The sequence below is a fragment of the Coregonus clupeaformis genome, chromosome 20 (assembly GCF_020615455.1).
Source record: "Coregonus clupeaformis isolate EN_2021a chromosome 20, ASM2061545v1, whole genome shotgun sequence".
Lineage (NCBI taxonomy): Eukaryota > Metazoa > Chordata > Actinopteri > Salmoniformes > Salmonidae > Coregonus > Coregonus clupeaformis.
Window position 1 is genome coordinate 36,867,592 of NC_059211.1, and position 23,265 is coordinate 36,890,856.

General features: G+C 46.9%; 1 protein-coding gene and 1 non-coding gene across 3 annotated transcripts in view; both read right to left on the reverse strand.

Moving 5' to 3' along the window:
- Window positions 1-20,727, reverse strand: part of LOC121533331 (phospholipid phosphatase 3) — a 38,818-nt gene extending 18,091 nt beyond the window's left edge. Inside the window, exons 1-2 of one of the 2 annotated variants that reach the window (XM_041839161.2) lie at window positions 20,111-20,727; window positions 1,330-1,487 (exon numbers count right to left, since the gene is read on the reverse strand). In XM_041839161.2, coding sequence (XP_041695095.1) covers window positions 1,330-1,487; window positions 20,111-20,216 — 264 coding nt within the window. In that variant the 5' untranslated portion in view covers window positions 20,217-20,727. Of the gene's footprint in view, window positions 1-1,329; window positions 1,488-2,103; window positions 2,259-20,110 lie in introns of both variants that reach the window. The other variant, XM_041839162.2, reaches the window with a different exon arrangement.
- A 272-nt stretch (window positions 20,728-20,999) lies between these two features.
- On the reverse strand, window positions 21,000-21,075 carry trnai-uau. Its single transcript has one exon. It is a non-coding gene; the product is annotated as a tRNA-Ile (tRNA).
- Between the last annotated feature and the right edge of the window lie 2,190 nt (window positions 21,076-23,265).

A 23,265-nucleotide genomic window follows, 5' to 3' on the forward strand; every position in this document is an offset into this window, starting at 1 on the left:
CGGATGAGCATATTCTCTATATTTTTAGATGAGTTCCACATCCTACAAGCCAGATCGGTTGAGGGACGAGCGTAGTGTAGAATGACGCCATTTGACGTGAGACAATGTGGCTCTGGGTTAACACTGTCTCAGAGTCCTGCAGTGATGTTGTAACACTAGAGCTGAACTTTTCTAGCAGGGGGCGGGGTGGGGTACAGCCTCCCAAGAGACACAGCGGTACGCCATCCCATTGCGGACCCCCAGGAACTCTGGATGCCCACACACAGCCCTCTATGTAACACCCAGCCACCCTCTCCTCTCTCACTATATTGCTCCTAAGATATTGACTTGCCCTCCTCTCAGCCTGCTAGAGATATACTGTACCTCTAGCGTTCTCCATATATACTAATATCTATTCTCTCTCTCCCTCTCTCCATCTCGCTCCATGCTGCCTATCTCATCCCACAGTGCAGACAGAGTCTGTCAGGGAGAGAAGGGGAGGAGAGGAGGGGGTTTCCCTGGGATAAACACAGCCAAGAGGCCACGCTAGGAAAGAGTGTGTGTGTGTCTATGTGTCTGTGTGTGTGTGTCAGAGTGAGACTGTGTCAGAATCACAGGAGACACCACTAATGATATACAGATGTGTAAAACACGCCAACTTACCCACACCATGAGCTGTGAGAACACACACACACACACACTCAGACACATACACTCCTGGTTTGTAAAAGCAGAAGCGCTGAGCTGGTAGCTAGATTGTACCCCCATCAGGATAGACGCCAACAGAGCACAGCCTGGGGTCTCATATAGTAGAGGGGGCTAGGACTCAGTGCGGGGTGTGTCTGGTGTGTGTGTGTGTGTGTGTGTGTGTGTGTGTGTGTGTGTGTGTGTGTGTGTGTGTGTGTGTGTGTGTGTGTGTGTGTGTGTGTGTGTGTGTGTGTGTGTGTGTGTGTGTGTGTGTGTGTGTGTGTGTGTGTGTGTGTGTGTGCGTGTGTGTGTGTTCATTTGGTGGGAGAGGGCACTGGGGCACCAAGCCCAGAGGGCAGGCAACAGGCAACAGGGGTCATGGGAATGTAATGTATCACATCAACAGCTCAAACCAGGAGTGTGTGGTTCACACACACACACACACACACACACATAAACACACACCCTCCCTTGCTCATCAGAAGAATGGAAACTGGTCTATATTCAGTGTGGAGCGAGTCAATGCTGTTATGGCGATGGAAAATGACTTCACACAGAGCAGACAACACATGAAAATCACACACACACAAACAGAGACAGGAAGGGATGATTATGGAGTATGAAGTGAGGGACTAGAAGAGATACTCAGAGAGGTAGACTTACAGAGAGGATGGCAATAAGAATGCCAGCAGCACAGAGCACAGCATCGCTGATAGTGTCTCCATTTTTATATGGGTACCTGATGGACTCATCAGAACAGTAAAAACCTCTGTGGTACGGCTGTATGGTGCTAGTCTCTATTATCAGGAAGGGCAGGCCAGCTGCACAGAGAGAGAGAGAGAGAGAGCAGGAGATAGATAGAGAGAGGGGGCGGAGGGAGAGAAGGGGAGAGAGAGAGAGCAATAGAGAGAGGGGAGAGGGAGAGAGAGGGAGAGAGAGCGTGGAAGAGAGAGAGAGTGAGGGGGGAGAGATTGGAAGAGAGAGGGGGAGAGAGTGGAAGAGAGAGAGGGGGGTATGAGTGGAAGAGAGAGAGAGAGAGAGAGAGAGAGAGAGAGAGAGAGAGAGAGAGAGAGAGAGAGAGAGAGGAAGAGAGAGAGAGGGAGGGGGAAGAGAGACAAAGACAGTAGGTCAGTGACTTGGACACAAACAGGAGGTAGAGGGAGGGGGCGTGCGGGTTTCACCACGGGAACATGGGATAGCAAAGGAGGAGAGAACGGAGGTTGGTCCTACATGGTCGTCTGAGTGTAGAAGAGTGACGATCAGCCAGAGATAGTCACAGAATCACCACCCAGTTAACTCCAACCCTAACCCACTGTTTAAATCTTGAATCTAATATGGTCACTCTGTCTGACCCAGTTGACCATGCAAACCTCTAGTCCTCCAGGCGTACCCCCTCTCTCCTCCCAGGCAGAGTGCTCCATGGTAGGTCTGACTTACGGCCATACTGGGCAGAGTGAGCCCCACGGCAGTGAGGACAGAGGAGGGGATGGTGGAGCTCTTGTAGGAGTAACGCAGACTGACGTCGCTGCAGTAGAATCCTCGCTGGTACGGATGCACTGAGGTGCGGTGGATAGCAAGGCTGGGCAGCATGACTGGACACATGCATACATACACAGGTCAACACACCCCTAGGACAACTCTCAGACACACGCATATGAGCACTTAACACACACAGTCAACTCACCTGTGACCTGTGGAGAGAAGCCTAGTCTACCTGGGCGTGGTAAACAGTGTTTGTGGTTATTAGTGGTTATCAGGACATTAAACCCTTCGTTTACATTGTCAACAACCTCCTGCTGATTCTATTTACAGTGTTTGGATTGAACTAATCCCATTAAATGGAGGAGTGGAGAGGAGTGCTACTAAAGTTGTAGTACAGTTAGCTCATTTAGAAAACGTAGAGTTGCAGTCTACTCTGTCGGTTATAGTGTGTGTGTGTGTGTGTGTGTGTGTGTGTGTGTGTGTGTGTGTGTGTGTGTGTGTGTGTGTGTGTGTGTGTGTGTGTGTGTTTGTGTTTGCACGCGTGCGTTGTGTGTATGTTCCAGTCTGTCAGTCTGTTCTGGCTCCAAAAAGCCTGACTCATTACCATGTCACACATCCTACACACACACACGCACAAACACACACACTCGCACACATGCACACACACACGCACGCACGCACGCACACCAGTGCCAGGGAAAATAATTCCATATATCCAAATCAAAGCAGCAGAACCGCAGGCCTGTTAACTGTGGCTGGAGGTTTACAGTCAGTCCTGAAGGGTTGTAAAACATGTGAAAAATAAGAATAACATGGCTAAGTTTCATGCTTTTAACACTCTGGAAATTGTTTCTAATAAAAAGGTGTGTGTGTTTTGGGGGGACAGTGGCTTGAGACTATTGCTCAGACCTCTCAAACACTCAGACATAACATTTGCTATCTCACATCTGAGGGAGGGGGCTCTATTTCAATTCAAAGGGCTTTATTGGCATGGGAAACATATGTTTACATTGCCAAAGCAAGTGAAATAGATAATAAACAAAATATGCAAATATCTCTCTATCCTTCTTCCTCCTCTCTCTCTCTCTCTCTCTCTCTCTCTCCTCCTCTCCGTTACAGCCACTTTCTGTCTCTCACTCAGCTCTCTCTTTCCTTCCTTCTCCCTCTTTCGCTCCCTCTCTCTCCCTCCTCTCTTTCTCTCTGTAGACAGCTGAATGGTCCAGGGCGGTAGACAGGGAGTTCACTGCTGACACCTGCACAAACACACACCAACCATGGCTGGAACTGGAGAGAGACTGTGAACGGGTGTCTCTCACACACTTGTAGATAGTTCTCTTAATGCACTGTTGAGTTTACTGTCAATACACACACTCTGTGAGACATCCAGTGATATGTATGGTAAACAGCCAAACCCATTCGAAGGGCCAGAACCATCTCTCTCTCTCTCTCTCTCTCTCTCTCTCTCTCTCTCTCTCTCTCCCTCCCTCCCTCCCTCCCTCCCTCCCTCCCACCCTCCCTCCCTCCCTTCATACTGGCCTGGTCCTTGGTGGGAGGGGGGATTTACTTGCTAATGAGGAGGAGTGAAAGGAGGTCATGGGCTTAACACACGTGGGACACACACACACACACACACACACTCACACACTGACCTCCACTAACCGGCCATTCAAGAGCAGGGAAGCTCAAGAGTGTGACACAGAAAACAGAAGGGGAGAGGGGGGGGGGCAGCGGACCCTCTCTGATGTCGGACCCTCTCCTCTCTGCCTTGACTGCCTGTTTATAAAAGGCTCTCTGTCCTTGCTGTATCCTCTCTCTGCCCAGTAGATGCCAGGGCTCTGTTCACAAACACAAACAGACCCCAAATAGCCTGAGGCCAGCAACACAATTAGACCCAACCAAATTATGAGAAAGCAAAAAGATAACTATTTGAGATACTGGAAAGAATCAACCAAAAAACAGTGCAAATTGGAACGCTATCTAGCGCTAAAAAGAGACTACACAGTAGTAGAATACCTGACCACTGTGACTGACCCAAAATTAAGAAAATCCTTGACTATGTACAGACTCAGTGAGCATAGCATTGTTATTGAGAGAGGCCGCCATAGGCAGACCAGGCTCTCAAGTGAAGACAGGATATGTGCCCACTGTCCACAAAATGAGGTGGAAACGGAGCTGCACTTCCTAACCTCCTGCCAAATGTATGACCACATTAGAGACACATATTTCCCACAGATCACATAGACCCACAAATATATGTTCTTTAAATCCAACATTGATAAACTCCCATATCTGTTAGGCGAAATACCACAATGTGCAATCACAGCAGCAAGAATTGTGGCCCGTTGCCATGAGAAAATGGCAAGCAGTGGAGCAGAAACAACATTGTAAATACCACCAATACTTATCTGTTTATTTATCTTCCCCCCACTATTCATACTACAATTATTTGCACATTGTCAAAACACTTAGCTGATAATATAACACTTGAAATGTCTTCATCTTTTTTAAACCTTTTTTAGTGCAATGTTTACTGTTAATTTCTCATCTTTTTTTGTTGACGTTGTTAAATTATTTTCTTCTCACTTTTGTTTACTGTTTATTTAACTTGCAATGTAAACATAGCCTCCTGTTGTCACGACTTCCGCCGAGGCTGCCTCCCCTCCTTGTTCGGGCAGGTTTCGCCGTTCGTCGTCACCGGCCTACTAGCTGCTGCCGACTCCACTTGTCTTGTCTAATTAATCACACACACCTGGTCCTTATCCTCAATTAGTCATTGTATAAGTGTTCCCTCTGCTTCCTTGTCTGTGTGGGTGATTGTTTGTAGTGAGCTGTGTGTAGCGAGCTGTGTGTAGCTCGGTTGAGCTACCCTTACCTTGTTGTTGCCAGGGTAGATATTTCCCCTGTGCCTGAGTTTTGTTGTCGCATGCTTGCAACTGTTTATCAATGGAATAAACTCTTTGGATGCGTATTACTCTCCTGCGCCTGACTCCTTCTATCACATGCATCACAGAATCATCCACCCGCTATGGAGTCAGCGGGAGAAGAGCGCATGCCTGGAGTCGTGGCACGGGTCCAGGAGCACTCCACGATGCTGGCCAACTTGGGGGAAGCGATGGATCGGGTTCTTCAGGTCGTCCAACGCCTGGAGAGGAGCAGACCCGATCTGTCGAGACCAGCTGGCCAACCGGATCCAACCACCTACACCCCAGCAGGGATCCAGATATACTGACAACGGGCGTTTGAGGGCACAGCGGCGCTGTGCCAGGGATTCCTCCTCCAATTGGAGCTTTACTTCGCCAGCATCAGGCCGGCACCATCGGAGCGGGAGAAGGTGCCCGTCCTCGTTTCCTGCCTCTGTGGGAAAGCCCTGGAGTGGGCCAACGCGGTGTGGAATGAAGGAGGAACCGCGTTGGAGGACTACAGGGAGTTCGCTCTCCTCTTTCGGGCAGTATTCGACCACCTGCCCGAGGGTCGAGAGGCGGGTGAGCGACTGGTCCACCTGAGGCAGGGGACGAGGACCGTGCAGGACTTCGCGTTGGAGTTCCAGACGCTGGAAGCGGGGTCCGGGTGGAACGAGCGGACCCTGATCGACCATTTCCGGTGCCATCTGCGGGAGGACATCCGACGGGAGCTAGCCTGCCGGGACACCATGTTGTCCTTCGATAAACTGGTGGACATGGCCATTCGGTTGGACAACCTGCTGGCAGCCAGAGGATGTCCTGGTAAGGGTCTGCCCGTTTCCACCCCAGAAGACTCGGACCTCGAGCCGATGGAGCTGGTTGGAGCCGCTGGCTGAGAGAGCGGAGGAGGACAGCGACAGTGCCACTCTGGTGGCACGAAGGGACAATCCACCACACGTCGTAGTCAAAGTTATTTTGGGTCTGGAGGCGGCAGGCAGGGCACTCACACATCACCCCAGGTATCGAACACCCACACTTGTTCAGAGCCCTCTGTTGCGCACTGTACCCTATCTATCCACTTTCCCGATCACATGGTAGTTTCCCAGTGTAAGGCGCTAGTCGATTCAGGCGCAGCTGGGAAGTTTATGGATAGGGCATTCGCATGCCGTCAAGGCATTTCATTGGTTCCACTCTCCATTCCACGTCCCCTCAGAGCACTTGATAGTCGACCATTAGGGTCCGGATTTGTTACGGAAGTCACTATACCAGTCCCCATGATCACCCAGGAGAATCATTTTGGCCTTCTGACGCGCCCTGTGCGTCGTCAGAAGGCCAACGCTGACCGCCACCACATTGAGGCCCCCGTCTTTGTACCGGGGGATCGGGTCTGGCTCTCGACCCGGAATCTGCCCCTCCGCCTGCCCTGCCGGAAGCTGAGCCCGCAGTTTGTGGGGCCGTTCAAAGTCTTGAGAGTCAACGAGGTCACATATAGGTTATTATTAACCCCTCGTTTCATGTGTCTCTCCTCAGGCCGGTGGTAGCTGGTCCGCTCCAGGAGTCTGAGGTGTGGGAGGTCCCTCCACCTCCTCTGGACATCGAGGGGGCCCCGGCGTACTCGGTCCGTTCCATCCTGGATTCGAGGGGTCGGATGGGGGGCCTTCAGTACCTCGTGGAGTGGGAGGGGTACGGTCCGGAGGAACGGTGCTGGGCCCCGGTGAGGGATATCCTCGATCCCTCCATGTTACGGGATTTCCACCGTCGCCATCCGGCTCACCCTGCTCCACGTCCTCCTGGCCGCCCCCGAGGCCGGGGTCGGCGCGCAGCAAGGGGGGGTGGGGGGGGGGTACTGTCACAACTTCCGCCAAGGCTGCCTCCCCTCCTTGTTCGGGCAGGTTTCGGCGTTTGTCGTCACCGGCTTACTAGCTGCTGCCGATCCATTTATCATCACTCCACTTGTCTTGTCTAATTAATCACACACACCTGGTCCTTATCCTCAATTAGTCATTGTAGAAGTGTTCCCTCTGCTTCCTTGTCTGTGTGGGTGATTGTTTGTAGTGAGCTGTGTGTAGCTCGGTTGAGCTACCCTTACCTTGTTGTTGCCAGGGTAGATATTTCCCCTGTGCCTGAGTTTTGTTGTCGCATGCTTGCAACTGTTTATCAACGGAATAAACTCTTTGGATGCGTATTACTCTCCTGTGCCTGACTCCTTCTATCACACGCATCACACCTGTAGCTCAATTGGTAGAGCATGGCGCTTGCAACGCCAGGGTTGTGGGTTCGATTCCCATGGGGGGCCAGTATGAAAAATGTATGCACTCACTAACTGTAAGTCGCTCTGGATAAGAGCGTCTGCTAAATGACTTAAATGTAATATGTTTCCCCGCCAATAAAGGCCCTTTGAATTGAATTGAGAGAGAGATGAGAGAGAGAGAGGTGAAAAGAGAAGTTGTCAGGGCTAGAGTGAATTAAATAAAGACGCAGTTAAAAGGTCTTTCACTGGGTCACATCCAGAGACGATCGGGAATAGCAGAGATTTAGGAGAAAGAGGGAGACAGAGGAGAGAATGGAGGGAGGAGGGAAGAGGGACGTGGGTGGCTTTATGAGCAAAGTGGTCTTCGCTCTGGGGAAAGTTTCTATTAGTTTTATCAGATTCTGTTATGCACTTCTCTCCTCTAGACTGAGAGAGAAACCACAGAACACACATCAGAGAGAGAGAGAGAGAGAGAGAGAGAAAGAAGGGGGACAGGGGAGAGAGGGGGGTGAATGGCCGGAGTTGTAGAGGAGAGAAAAAGGCATTGTGTCTGCTCTAAACAGAGGATTTCCTCTCTGTCTCTCTGTCACACAGACCATGGTCAACCCTGACCGTGGAGACAGAGGGGCAGGGGCCAAGGAAAGAGGGGGAGGGGGGAGAGGCTAAAAGGTTTGACCCTGTTCGCCCTGCTAGTCTATTAAAGCTACACTCCTCCTCCTCCTCCTCCTCCTCTTTTTCTGTCTCTCCTCTGCATGAATATACTGTAGATCAGCTCAGTATTAGTGTGCATGCAACTGTGTGTGTGTGTGTGTGTGTGTGTGAGAGACTGGACCTCTGAGAATGGCTAGGGGGGAAGGGGAGGATAATTAGTGGGGATTTCCATGGTGATACACACTGTCATGTTATACAACATATTGTTTAGCTGCTTGGCTGTTACCAGTAACACTGAATTGATAGCATACAGTCAAGTGACAGAGAGAGAGTGACACTAAGAGATACTCTACTGCCCAGTCATGTAGAGAATGTTGGGTTAAATATGGCCATGCACTTGCTCACTGGTGTGTGTGTGTGTTTGTGTATGAGTGTGTTTGTGTGTGTGTGTGTTTGTGTGTGTGTGTGTGACATTAACATATGTGTGGACCCTGAGGAACTCTTCAGGAGTGTGCTATTCCACTTTGCAAGGTTAGAAGTAAGGGATTAGGGGTTAGGGGTCAGGGGTTAAGGGTCAGGGGTCAGGAGAGTGATCTCACACGAGATCAGTGCTAGCCTGAAATATTGTAGGCCTACCAATGACTTGAACAGCTTTAACACAGCAGCTACAATCTCTCCTCTCTTCTCTTCTTCTCTCCTCACTTCTCCTCCTCTCGATTCCTCTGTTCTCCTCTTCTCTCTTTGCTCGCGTTTTCAATTCTACTCCACAGCTGATCTGTGTATGAGTGTGTTTGAGAGAGCTTTGTCTGCACAAGCTGCTGTCACACACACACACACACACACACACACACACACACACACACACACACACACACACACACACACACACACACACACACACACACACACACACACACACAGAGACAAGCTGCTGTGTCAGCAGAGCAGTGTACAGAATGAATGGCCTCTTTTCTCCTGCAGTGAAAGGGCAGCCAGCTAGCCTGGGCTAGGCAGGGCAGGGGGCGCGGCACAAACATGTGCTTACTCTGAGAGATTTTATTCACACCAATAAACAACCAGCTTTTTACACACAGGCACCTGATAGGACAACCTCTGGGCCAGAGGTCTTTACAGACAGGCAGCTGCAAAGGGGAGCCTCTGTGGTCCTTGCTCCAGCTCCCCCATAGAGATGGAAAGAGGCCTCATCATTGTATCCGTGCCATTATGGCGTCTGTGACAGCATGGGCAGCGCCATTGAGGCTATCTCCATTTTGAAGTAGTCAATTTTATTCTTCACGGTTGGTTGATCCCTCCTGATGACCCGGTTGGACATGACTCCAACAGGGTCACTAGGAAGGATCAGCCAGTGAAGTTGGAAGTCCCACCCAGTTGACTACATTAAAGTGGTAGAAGCCCTCAATGGTGCTGCCCATGATAATACTGCCTTTTGGCCACTATAGGCCTCGCTCATTCTCTATGAACTCCCCCTACTATCTACCCCTAGGCCTTAAGTGTTTTTAGATCTGAAGGAAGAGAGTAGCTGTTACATAACTCAACGTTCCCCATAGTCTTTTCTTTGTAAGGGGAAAAACACTACACTGGCTTCCAGTTGAAGCTCGCATCTGCTACAATACCATGGTGCTTGCCTACGGAGCTGTGAGGGGAACGGCACCTCCGTACCTTCAGGCTCTGATCAGTCCCTACACCCAAACGAGGGCATTGCGTTCATCCACCTCTGGCCTGCTGGCTCCCCTACCTCTGCTTAAGCACAGTTCCCGCTCAGCCCAGTCAAAACTGTTCGCTGCTCTGGCACCCCAATGGTGGAACAAGCTCCCTCACGACGCCAGGACAGCGGAGTCACTAACCACTTTCCGGAGACTTTTGAAACCCCACCTCTTTAAGGAACACCTGGGATAGGATAAAGTAATCCTTCTAACCCCCCACCCCCAACCCCCCAAAAAAAAAAAAAAAAATGAAAGAACAAAAGATAATAAAATAATAATAAAAAATAGAAAAATTAAAAATATATAAAAATATAATAAAAAATGTAATAATTGTAAAGTGGTTGTCCCACTGGCTATAAGGTGAATGCACCAATTTGTAAGTCGCTCTGGATAAGAGCGTCTGCTAAATGACGTAAATGTAAATGTAAAAACAGCTTTTTTCCATAGGATGGGGAGACTGAGCCCAGCATGGCACTTTTGAGGCAGTGCTGCTGTGCTCAAAGTTCAAATGATTTGATCTTCCACCTGCTCTTGTGCCTGACCCCATTGGGACTGGGGAGTGCAGCACCTTTCTGCCATCATGTGAAATCTGCTTTAGGATGGAAACCCGAGACCCCATAGGACTCCAGCAGCACACAAATTCCCAGCGCTATATAGAGTATAGACTATAGAGTATAGAGCCGTCTGTCAGGCCCGCTGGGCGTTCCTCTATTGTTGCTATAATGGTATTATTATCCTGTAGGACAAAGTCCGGGTCTGGAGAGGAGGGCTGGATGCCCTTTGAAAGCTGATGACTCTCCTCTCCTCTACCCCTCCATCTCTCCACCTCTACTCGTTCCCCTCTCCTCCTCCCCTTCTCCACCCATCCTTACCCTGAGGCCCTGATATCAGAGACTCAGAGCACCAGAGTTCTAGCTGTCACTAAGGGCAGAGTGTACTGTAATACCGGCTAGGGTGTCTCTGTCAGGACTAGAGATCAGGGCTGGGTTTCCCAAAAGCATGGTAGCACTAAGATCATCTTAATTCTGTTGAAACTAAATGAATGAAAGTTTATCTTAGTGCTACCATGGTTTTGGGAAACCCAGCCCAGACCTGCTACCCCTGTCATGGAGTTCTGTGTGTGTGTGTGTGTGTGTGTGTGTGTGTGTGTGTGTGTGTGTGTGTGTGTGTGTGTGTGTGTGTGTGTGTGTTTCTAAATCAAGACAATGTGTGTTAAATCACAGCTAGGCTGTGAATGTTCTTGGTATTGTTCTCCAGTGAAGCTGTGAGCCTCGGTGAGCCTCTCCTCTACAGCCCTCTGTATGTAAACAGGATAAAGAGAGATAGAGATAAGGATAAGAACTAAAAGCCTTATAACAGCCTCCTGCTGGATAAGACCACAGCCTCCTGCTGGATAAGACCACAGCCAAACAACAGTCTTACACAGTTTAATATACAGCCCCATACCAACAAGCTCTCAGTCTCACTGCAGAATCAGACGTTTGTCCATAAATGTCAAATTTGGAAGGTTAAGTTTAGGCATTACTTACGAATTGTTAAGTTAAGGGTTAAGGTTTGGGATAGGGTTAAACGAGTGCCTAGCACTGGGATTGAACACGTGACCCTCAGAGCCAGAGCTCCTGGCTTACGCCCACCCACCACCCCCGTCCACAATGCCCTAGCAAAACCCAAGCCTACTTGATGGTAATAGCACTTACCGTTTCCCTAGCGGCCGATTTTGAAGTAACCTCCCGACGTCCTGCTTACCTGGACGGATGTTGTATTGCGCAGTGGATCTTGAGCGACCTGGCTGCCCATACAACCACCTCTGAAAGTCAGTCTCCTGTCAACTAAATGACCAGCCAATGACACTGAGGGAGGGCAGGAGTAGCTGAGAGATACACAAGAAGTGAGGAACTCTCTCTCTCTCTCAATTCAATTCAGTTCAATTAAAAGGGTTAGGGTTAATAAACAAAAGTGAAATCAACAATCTCTCTCTCCCTCCTGCGCTCCCTCTATCTCTCCCTTCCCTCTATCTCACCCCCTCCATCCCTCTCTCTACTAGAGGACTATTAGTGCTCATTAGCAACACAAAGAGTCCAGACGCATCAAAAGAACCATTGTTCCCCAAAACAGTGAATATCTCCCCACCCCCAGAGAGAGAGAGAGAGATAGTCAGAATTGAGGACAGAGGGGCCGGTGTGACAGTGAAGAGAAGAGATGGAAAGATGAGGTCCTATCAGGGAAGGTAAGGACAGAGAGAAGGGAGAGACTGGAGGTAGAGACCAGGGAGAGAGACCAGAGAGAGAAACAGAAGGGGTGGTCAGATGTTTATGTGTAAAACCCTCACACAGAATTCCACTGAACACACAATTGAAACCCAAAATTCAAGACAATTTTAAAACTCTTTGTGGAGGAAAGACACATGCAGGATCACACACACACACAGGAGAGAAAGATGAGCGGAGGAGAGGACAGTTACAGTGAGACCTCCTCATTCCTATCACACACACTCTCAATCACTCAACCTGCTGCTGACAGCATGCACAAGGGGACCGCATATGGCAAGCACACACACACTGCCCACACAGCCAGTCCAGTCTGTCACACTAACATATCTAATGACAGCCCTGAGGTCTCAGAAACCCCAGGAGTGTATCATTATCATCTAGCCGTACAACCCGTAGCCTCACACACCAGCTGCAACTTTTTGTGTGTGTGTCATGTAGCCAGTATACCCAGTAGTCGGAGACCAACTGGCTGTTTAAGGGACACACATCAGCCTGGGCATGGTACCACAGTAGCTTATTAACACACACATTCTTGGACGTCCGGGTGCCCTATATGAAGGTTGGTGTAGTCAACATGCAAGGATCTCAATCTACTGTAGTTACGCAACCCAGTAAATTACTGGAGCTAAAGCCTCAGGAGCTAACTCACCTTTGTAGCTCAGTTGGTAGAGCATGGCGCTTGTAACGCCAGGGTAGTGGCTTTGATTCCCGGGTCACATGCACAGTGTGGGTGTACAGTAAATGTCAGGCATAGCACTGCAGACCTCCTGTCCTCTCTCACTATAACCTCTGCAGCAGAATACAGCTATGGCAGAGGATAAATGAGTGGGGGTATACATAACATGTTATCACATAATTATCTCTAGATTACATAGATTATATATTAGATTACATATCATCTCGTCAATCCAATAATGGTTTATCTCTTCTCTCCTGAAGTATACAGCCCTGTAAACATACCGGTAGTCTGTGTCCCTGTGAGTATAAACACAGCTCCTCTTCCCATTTCAGCCTGATGATTTCCACTCCAACTGTAGTGTGGGGGCCGAGGTCATTGTGTATATACTCTAAAGTCTAGCTCCGTAAAGGGCTATAATACTGTCTGGAGCTGTAAGAATGGGGTTGTAATACTTCACTGTAAACACAACTGTGTTTGGTCTACAGGAGAATAAACAGCACCGGACACAACAATTAACCCTAAGTATGTGTTTGTTTTTTGTGTTTGTCTGTGTCTCTCTCTGTGTGTGTGTGTGTGTGTGTGTGTCCTAACTCTGTGTTTTGTGTGTTTGTGTGTGTGTGTGTGTGTGTGTGTGTGTGTGTGTGTGTGTGTGTGTGTGTGTGTGTGTGTGTGTGTGTGTGTGTGTGTGTGTGTGTGTGTGTGTGTGTGTGTGTGTGTGCAATAAGCTCTCACGGTCTCACTGCAGAATCAGATGTTTGTCCATAAACGTCAAATGTCGAAGGTTAAGTTTACATTTTACATTTTAGTCATTTAGCAGACGCTCTTATCCATCGCGACTTACAGTAAGTGAGTGCATACATGGTTTTTTTTTCATAGGCATTAATTCCGAATGATTAAGTTACGGGTTAAGGTTTGGGATAGGGTTAAAACAAAAACAACCCCACGGTTAAGTTTAGGCATTAATTTCAAATGGTTAAGTTAAGGGTGCAGTCAACAACGTGATTTTCCTGTGTTTTATATACAGTGTATATTTGCACACTATGAGGTAAAATAATACTGTGAAATTGTGAAAATTAAGATAATGCCCTTAAGAGCTGTTTGGAAAGACCGCCTGAAATGTCTGCCTGTTTTGGCGGTATGGAGTTTTGACCTGCCTGGTGTCATCACCAGGCGGTAAATTAGATAATAGTTCCAAGCCTCTCTGCCAATAACCGCTAGTTTTCAGTTTTCCCCTCCCCACTCAGACCATTCCCAGACAGTCCCAGATAAATTATTGCTTGAAAAATTACTCTTTGCTAAGAAGTTATTTTATTTTATTTTTATTTTTTATTTTTTATTGAAAACAATCACAGCAAGGTACTTAATTGTTAGCCAGAAATTATTTGATATTGAGATAAAAACAGCTGCATTGGGAGATAAAAATAGCTGCAATGGGAGATAAAAACTGCTGCATTGGGAGATAAAAACAGCTGCATTGGAAGATAAAAACAGCTGCATTGGGCCTTTAACACTAGAACCACTAAATTGTTCATTTGGACTGCTCATGAATTAAAAAATATATATACTCTGCCATTTAAAGTCATGCCCTCCTCCGTCTTTGACTTTTCTTAAATAAGTCTATAATACACTGTCATTGTTAGAATCTTAATATCACAAACAGAACTGGAGTTACAACCAGTTTTAGGAGGGAATGTCATTTTTTGAATGGTTTTCCACGTTGCCCCTCCTTCTCCCGACAGTAGGGCCTGCTCCCCTCCTTCTCCCAACATTTGAAAGTACCGTGCCCAGTTGATAATCACCCCGATAATTGCCTCGAAACTTAACCTAAACTATACCGACACTAATTTCACACATACAACAACAGATTAAATAAATGAAATAAAGTATGATGGGGGAGAAAGGGGGAGAATGGGTGAGTTGATGAGTGAGGGGAAGCGAACAATGCGTAATTATGTAACCACCAATTGTGAATGAAGAGCAGGGCGAGCCATTCTATTATATTGATCTATTCTGATTATAATCTCAAAATGGTATGTACCCTATATCAGTCCACCGAATCCAAGCAGTCTTATCAGTCTACACTGGCCTACTTGGAGTAACAGTGAGAGTGTGCATAATTTACAATGGCATGAAGACCAAGACAAATGGATGCACATGCTGCGTTAGCGTTGCTGCAAAATCTGATTGAAAACGATTCAGATTGTGGGGACGTTGCGCACTGAGCATTTGCCTGTGCCACCACCAAATGAAATGGTGAGACAGGAGAGAGGAAGGGACGGCACTGTTTGGATAGAACAAGCCGTGACAATGCTACGGGCCAATTATCAGACCAAAATCTCATCACTGACTGTGCTTCTTGGTGGTTGGGGTATTTTTTTTATTTTGTTGTTATAAAAAAAGCTGTTACCGCATTCCAACACATATGCTTTCTGTTTCATAGTTGTAACAAAGGCACTCCACGAATAACATTTATTAAACACTTGAAGTTGTGTTTTTTCATTTTTACATATAGCCTACAGTAACATAAACTAAAGAAAATACTGTGTTATTTGAAATAAATAAAACATCTTCATATTATAATGTTACCTAAGACCTTCATAAACACAACCAAATCATTATTTTTGCGAATATGAAATGTGTTAATTACAGTGTTAGAATGTTGCAGTCAGAATGATTGCTCATTAGCTCGACGGGGGGGTCCCTTGAGGCCCAGCAGTTCTAGTGTTAAAACCCAAAAAAGAAAAATGAGTGTCTAGCACTGGGATTGAACACGCGACCCTCAGAGCCGGAGCTTGTGTCTTACGCCCACCCACCACCCCCGTCCACAATGCCCTAGCAAAACCCAAGCCTACTTGATGGTAATAGCGCTCACGGTTTTGAAGTAATCTCCTGACATCCTGCTTACCTGGACGGATGTCTAATTTCGCAGTGGATCTTGTGCGACATGGCTAGTGTGTATGTATGTGTGTGTGTTTACAGTTGCCAAGTGAGCCACCAATGGTTAGATTAGTCATCCATCCAACAGGCGCCTGGCAAACACTAGCCCTAACAGCCTGCCTGTAAACCACTCACACTAGACACAGCTACATCTATAACTCATTACTACCACAGACCTAACACATTCCTCCCTCTACAGGGTCCCACAAGCACCATCACTCCACTGATTGGAGGGAGAGGGAGGAGTGGAAATGGGGTTACAGGGAGGTAGAGGGAGGGAGAGGGAAGAGGGGGGAGCTGGAGGTAGAGAGATGTGGAGAGGAGGAGGGACGGGCTGGAAAGTGGACGGTATTATGTTTCACAGCAAAGTGAGCCACACCTACGTCCGACCGACACTACCTTTCCGTTTCCCACCCTTTCCTGAGTGCCCCCTACATACACACACACACACACACACACACACACACACACACACACACACACACACACACAACACACACAAACACTGAGAAAATTACACCAGATGTCACTTCAAGAGAGCTCGGTACTGCTGGCTGATGAGGAATGTAAGAAATTCTGGAAAATATTTATAGAGCCGGTCAGTCAGTCAGAGTAAAGTGGCTGGGGAAGTAGATGTACAGGTAACTGCCAAAATAAAGGAAACACCAACATAAAGTGTCTTAATAGGGTATTGGGCCACAACGAGCCAGAACAGCTTCAATGCGCCTTGGCATAGATTCTACAAGTGTCTGGAACTCTATTGGAGGGATGCAACACCCTTCTTCCACAATAAATTCCATCATTTGGTGTTTTGTTGATGGTGGTGGAAAATGCTGTCTCAGGCGCCTCTCCAGAATCTCCCATAAGTGTTCAATTGAGTTGAGATCTGGTGACTGAGACAGCCATGGCACATGGTTTACGTCGTTTTCATGCTTATCAAACCATTCAGTGGCCACTCGTGCCCTATGGATGGGGGCATAGCCATGGTAGCCAAAATAATAGCCTGTCCAACATTTTTATACATGATGGGATGTTAATTGCTTAATTAACTCAGGAGCCACACCTGTGTGAAAGCACTTGCTTTCAATATACTTTGAATCCCTCACTTACTCAAGTGTTTCCATTATTTTGGCAGTTATCTGTACCTTATACTGGGGGAGGTAGAGTATTGGGTTAACGAGATGTATGAGACTAAATTGGTCAAGCTAGAAGGTGAAACTGCTGTAATGTAATGCAATGCTATAGGTCTTAATGGGAGGTAGAGACGAGGGTTAATGCCAGCAGCTATAGGAGTATAACGCGATTCCCCTTGGCTGTAAGGCTACTCTCTCATCTCCCTCAGAGACTGACTTCAGGTCAGACTGCACATAAAAACACACATTACCTCAATTCTCATGTTCAGCTAATGGTAACATGGTAACAGGGCTGATATCTCATTCAGCTGCATTACGAAATGAACAGGAGATATGTCTCTGATCAGATTTATAAGATTGGCCGCTATAGAGACATTTACTTAGAATTTATTTTCACTCTTTGTTGCTTTCTGAGCAGCCAACTGGATAACAAGCCAGAGTGGAGAGGAGAGAGGGGGGAACTGGAATTTCTATTCTGAGAAAGACCCAACCTTGAATAGCTTCCCAGCTCTAGTCGGAACATTAACACACAGACACAGACACACAGACACACACAGACACACACAGACACACACAGCACTCCAGTCCCATTGTGCGGCTGAGGTGAGGTCTGTTTTTAGAAGTGTTGTTTCCTGAAGAGCACAGCATCTCTCCACATTAAACATGTCTTCTAAAAAACATCCGCAATCTCAACTCTCCCACAGCCCCGGGACGCTATGTGTGTGTGTTATGCTAATCAGCAGATACTGTCTGTGTCCAACTGCCAGTATGGGATTAACTCTCCATAGTAAATCTGTCAGTCTCAATCACTCTCTGGGCTGCTGTTCTCTCTGGCAGTATAGAAGCTGATTTATTATCTCTGATTTACCCAAGAGTAACAGGAGGGTCTATAGACTGTCTGCCTAGACGGTGTTCACCAGCAGACAATGTGTTGGAGGAGTGGTAGGTACTCTGTAGGATCCCTGAGGTTCTCCTGCCACGAACACACACACACACACACACACACACACACACACACAGACACACAGAGAAAGAGACACACACACACACGGGTGAGGACAAAGCCCATTCACAATCACACATTCTTCAAGTCCTCTGCAAACGCGCATTCCTCCTCACCCCTTTCATTGCCCCTGATAACCCCCCTCTATCTCCTCTCCTCTTTCGCTAGATCCATCCCCCTCTACATCCCTCCATCCCTTACCCACACGCCACTAAACCAGGCCATCGAATCAAAAACAGACAGCTTGTCTGTGTTTAGAATCACAAAGAGAGTGTGTGTATGAGTGTGTGTGTGTGTGTGTGTGTGTGTGTGTGTGTGTGTGTGTGTGTGTGTGTGTGTGTGTGTGTGTGTGTGTGTGTGTGTGTGTGTGTGTGTGTGTGTGTGTGTGTTGACAACAAGCACAATGCGCCCAAGCCTGTGTTTCTAAAGCGGAGGAAGTTGGTTTGTGGAGGAAATCTACTCCACATGGATTCAAAGATTGTCACAGAGTTTATATGAAACAGTGTATCTGTTTCAGAGTTTATAGGCTAGAAATGAAACAGTTGAAACACTGTACTGTATGTGTGACTGAGGTTTTTTAATAAGCACACTAATAGTGTCTGACATTTGTAGCTGTTTCTAGACAGAGTTATGCTTGTGAAGAAACTGGGACTTTCTCTCTCCTCCTATCAGATCAAGCTTGTCTTGTGAGGGCAAAAACTATAGAACAGTTATTGTTATCTCTCACCTTTTGCCTTCCCTAATCTCTCTCTCTCTCTCTCTCTCTCTCTGTCTCTCTCTCTCCCCCTCTCTCTCTCTCTCTCTCTCTCTCTCTCTCTCTCTCTCTCTCTCAGAGCACAGCGGTGGGCTTACAGTGAAGAGGCATTCCCCCCGCCTCACAACACAAATGTTTAAGCAATTACTCCACGCAATCCCCCTGTACACAGAGAGAGAGAGAGAGAGAGAGAGAGAGAGAGAGAGAGAGAGAGAGAGAGAGAGAGAGAGAGAGAGAGAGAGAGAGAGAGAGAGAGAGAGAGAGAGAGAGAGAGAGAGAGAGAGAGAGAGAGAGAGAGAGAGAGAGAGAAAAGGAGAGAGAGAAAAAAAGAGAGAGAAAAAGAGAGAGAGAAAGTTGATCTGGGGGGCAGCTGAAGGGGATTTGCTGTAGGGTTCTGGGAGAAAACGTGTAAAGAAAGAGAGAAAAGGGGGTAACGAGAGAGAAAGAGAGAAGAAGATGGCTGGCATAGGGAACACTCAAGGGGGTCTAGAGTTCAAACGAGCCATCATCATCTCAGACAAACAAACACAAACAGACACCATTGCCTTGCCTGACCTGCGTCAATGCTGCATGTCCTATAATGAATGTCATATCGGAATAGCACTACAGAGCAGAATCACATTCTATGTTCCATTTATATTTATATTCCAATTCCACACCATTCCATCATTCCAAAGCTCTAGTCCTGTTTCATTCCATTCCTGTTCTCTAGATGGAAAGGCAGCTCAAGAGGGTAATAGCGGCAATAGGGGTAAGGGAGGATGGTGGTAGGGGAAGAGGTTGTGGAGAGGGGCTGGCAGACTATTTAAGGGGCAGTAAAATGAGAAAGTTGCAGCAAAGTTGCAAAACATCTCCAACATCTCTCACCCCTGGACACACACACACACACACACACACACACACACACACAGCAGGGACCTTTCCCACTGTTAATTGGGATAATATAATATCCAATTATAGAAACATTTAGGAACGATTTTACTTAATCACAACTAAATACATTGAGTAAGTTCATTCTCATAGAGTCCTGTTCAGTCAGACAGTGGTCTTTAGGAAACCATAATAACCTGTTCTACCACTTCACATCACGTCAACCACAGTGTGTTCTGTTTCTCTCTCAGCGGCACTTTAAAACAGAGTTCCGTGGTCCTGGTTCCTACTGTCTGACGTCTATTTTACGGTCTGATCACTTTAACGATAAGTGTGTTAGGTGGACATGTTGCCGGTTGTTAACATATTACATTATTTTAAATATAGTAGGCCTAACCTAGCTGTCCCTTTGTGGACATGTTGGAGTTGTGTCCTCTCTAACTCCCTCTCTCGCTCTCTCTTTCTCTCTCTCTCTCTCTCTCTCTCTCTCTCTCTCTCTCTCTCTCTCTCTCTCAACACACTCTGGCAGAGTGGTTCTGTTAAAAAAAAAACGAATAACACACTAATGCACCATGATGGTAAGCACCGTTTTATACATTCTGGTCACACCCTTTAAAGTGTTAAATATGTTATGTAGCCTAATTGTCCAGTTTATTATAGGCAACACTTTTCCCTGATGCTATTACAGTGTGACAGTATTGGCATGTTATTGACATGTTATAGGGTATTCAGTGCTGTCAAGTAATTTCATTGGTTTACAGTATAGGCCGAATATGTTTTTGAAACTCACCTAGTAGCAGGCAGAAGAGGTCCAGTCCTGTCAACAGTTTCCTCTTAATGTTATCGCTGCCGTTGTTGTTCAATGAGGTCCCTCCGTTTCTGGTCTGTTGTGCCATGGCTTACTCGTACAAAATAGCCTACAGTTGCATGGAACAACTCCGACTCCAGTTAAAATTCAACCAGCGCTCCAAACAAACTAAATCACGTTATTTAGTCCGTCAAGGTTTAAAGCCAAGAAGAAGCGAATGTCACTCAGAAGCCAACTATGGGAAACGAACTTCCCAACTAAGGAGAGGTCCTGCAAACTTTGTATCAGCGCTGCAACGATGCGATGCCTCGTCTGTCCAAATATTTTACTTTAGAAACCGGACTTTTCTGCTTAAATCGTCTCTTCAGATCCTGGATTAAAACCTTTCGTCTGTCCGGTTCACGCTTTGGGATGGTAAACTACTGTAAAGGTGCTATGATGAACGAAGCCTGCTACTCTTTCCTCTCTCTCTCTCAGTCCGCTTCAAAGCCTGGCAGAGAATAGCGCTCTGAGCGCAGAGAGAGAGAGATGGTAGTTTTATCAACCCTTCCTCTTCTCCTCCTCCTTCCCCTCCTCTCTCTCTTTAAGTTCCCTCTCAGCAGCCTCAGGCTCAGCCCCTCTTCTCTTCTCTCTGCAAGGGCTCAGTAATCAGCTCCAGACCTACTGCTAGAAAACTTTCTCTGGACATGGATAAGAGCAGTCTGACACTGCTCCCAGCGGCGGGTACTGGGGACACAGAGCGCACCATGAGGTACTGGTCTCAGAGCATTTCGTGTTATTCTTTATGAAAATCCAGGACACTCATTTACATTTTAGCAGACGCTCTTATCCAGAGCGACTTACAGTTAGTGAGTGCGTACATTTTTCATACTGGCCCCCCATAGGAATCGAACCCACAACCCTGGCGTTATAAGCGCCATGCTCTACCAACTGAGCTACAGGAGGCCCTAATGAACAAGACCTTGTACTCACACTTAACTGGTCATTGAAAGTATGGGCATTCAATTTACAGAGTGTACCAAAGGGGACTTGAACCAGCAACCTTTTGTCTGTCAGTCCAACACCTCTCCTAAATGTCATTGCCAAAAGATCTGAACCTCTTGATGAGATTAGTGGTGGCTAACCTAGTCAAAAGTTCCTGATAGCCACTCTAGCACAGGTGGGATTGAAAATATTCATAAACGTGTGCAAAACAAACCTTATTCCAGATTTAGATCCTTGGGTCTTTTGCCCATTTATTAGCAGCAAAGATAGAAATACAGCAAAAATTCCATACAAGCACATTTCATAGTTCCAAGGTGTGGATGGTGAGCACGGTAACTGTATAGCAGAGAGATAGTTAGAGGACACAGCATTGTATCTCAAATCCAATACATTTTTATTCATCACATGCTTCGTAAACAACAGGTGTAGACTACAGTGAAATGCTTACTTACGGGCCCTTCCCAACAATGCAGAGAGAAAATAATAGAAAAGTAATAACACGTAATAATAAAAGTAATAATAAATACACAATGAGTAACGATAACTTGGCTATATTCACGGGGTACCAGTACCGAGTCGATGTGCAGAGGTACGAGGTAATTGAGGTAGATATGTACATATAACTAGGAATAAAGTGACTAGGCAACAGGATAGATAATAAACAGCAGCAGCAGTGTACTTGATCAGTCAAAAAAAGTTAGTTAAAAAAGGGTAATACAGATAGTCCGGGTAGCTATTTGGTTAACTATTTAAATAACAATTTAGCAGTCTTATGGCTTGGGGGTAAGAAGCTGTTCAGGGTCCTGTTGGTTCCAGACCTGGTGCATCGGTACTGCTTGCTGTGCGGTAGCAGAGAGAACAGCCTATGACTTGGGTGGTTGGTGTCTTTGACAATGTTTAGGGCCTTCCTCTGATACAGCCTGGTATAGAAGTCCTGGTTGGCAGGAAGCTTGGCCCCAGTGATGTACTGGCCATAAGCACTACCCTCTGTAGCGCCTTGCAGTCAGATGCCAAGCAGTTGCCATACCAAGCGGTGATGCAGCCAGTCAAGATGCTCTCAGTGGTGCACCTGTATAACTTTTTGAGGATCTGAGGGCCCATGCCAAATCTTTTCAGCCTCCTGTCTGTCCTATCGTGTGTGTGAGAGCATGGGCAGCGCAATTGAGGCCATCTCCATTTTGAAGTAGTCAATTTTCTTCTTCTACTACTTCTATGAGTTGGTAAACAAACTGAAACGGTGCATACTGCCACCTGGAGTGTGTTGTTTGAACAGGTATAAAGCTACGGTTGGCAATTTACTGCCACCTGCAGTTATGGAATGTTTGCTCATTAATATAATGAATTGACTGATCCCTCCTGATGACCTGGATGGAATTATGTGATCCTTCCTTAATGGCCTCACTATAGTACCATTGCACTTCTGAAACCAATAAAGTGAATTTAGCGGTTTTCAGGCCCCCGACCCTGTGTTTTCTGTCCAACACCTTGTTAGCCATTATGCCAAGAGGTCCAAACCTGATGACAAGGTCTCTGGTGTCATACTGTAATGTTCTTGAAGCCACTGCACTCAGAACTTGTCCTGCCTAGACTAAAATTGAAACATCAGCTGTCGTCAATCAAAAAATAGAGATTGTCTGTGTTTGTAGAGTAAGAGTTGAGAGTTCAGTTTAGAATAAGCCTATGTCTTTTTATCCATCTGCATATTGAGGTTTTCGTCTGCCTGTCTGTATGTCTGCCTGCCTGTCTGTTGTTGAGAGTTCAAAGTAGTGTTGTCTTCTGCCTGTCAGTGAGCCTCATAGATATAGCGAAGAGCAGTGGTCCCAGGCACAAAAGTGTGTGACTGATCAACACCAATGAGTATAGGCCAGGGGATCTACACTGAGCTCTGTCTGACATCTAGTGGTAGAAATACTAAACTGTGCCCTGTTCAGAAACAACCCCTCTTTTCCAATCTGGACAAAGTACTGATGGTTTTCTCCCTGAGTTAATTGATTGGCCAGAGAGTCCACTCACTGGTGCCCCAGGTCTGAATCAGTCCCTAATTAGAGAGCAAGAAGAATGAAAAACATCAATAGCCTATAGGCCTACTGCTGGCCTTGAAGGCCAGATGTCAGCATTGCCGGACTAGGGGTTGTTTCTTGACATGCCCTAAG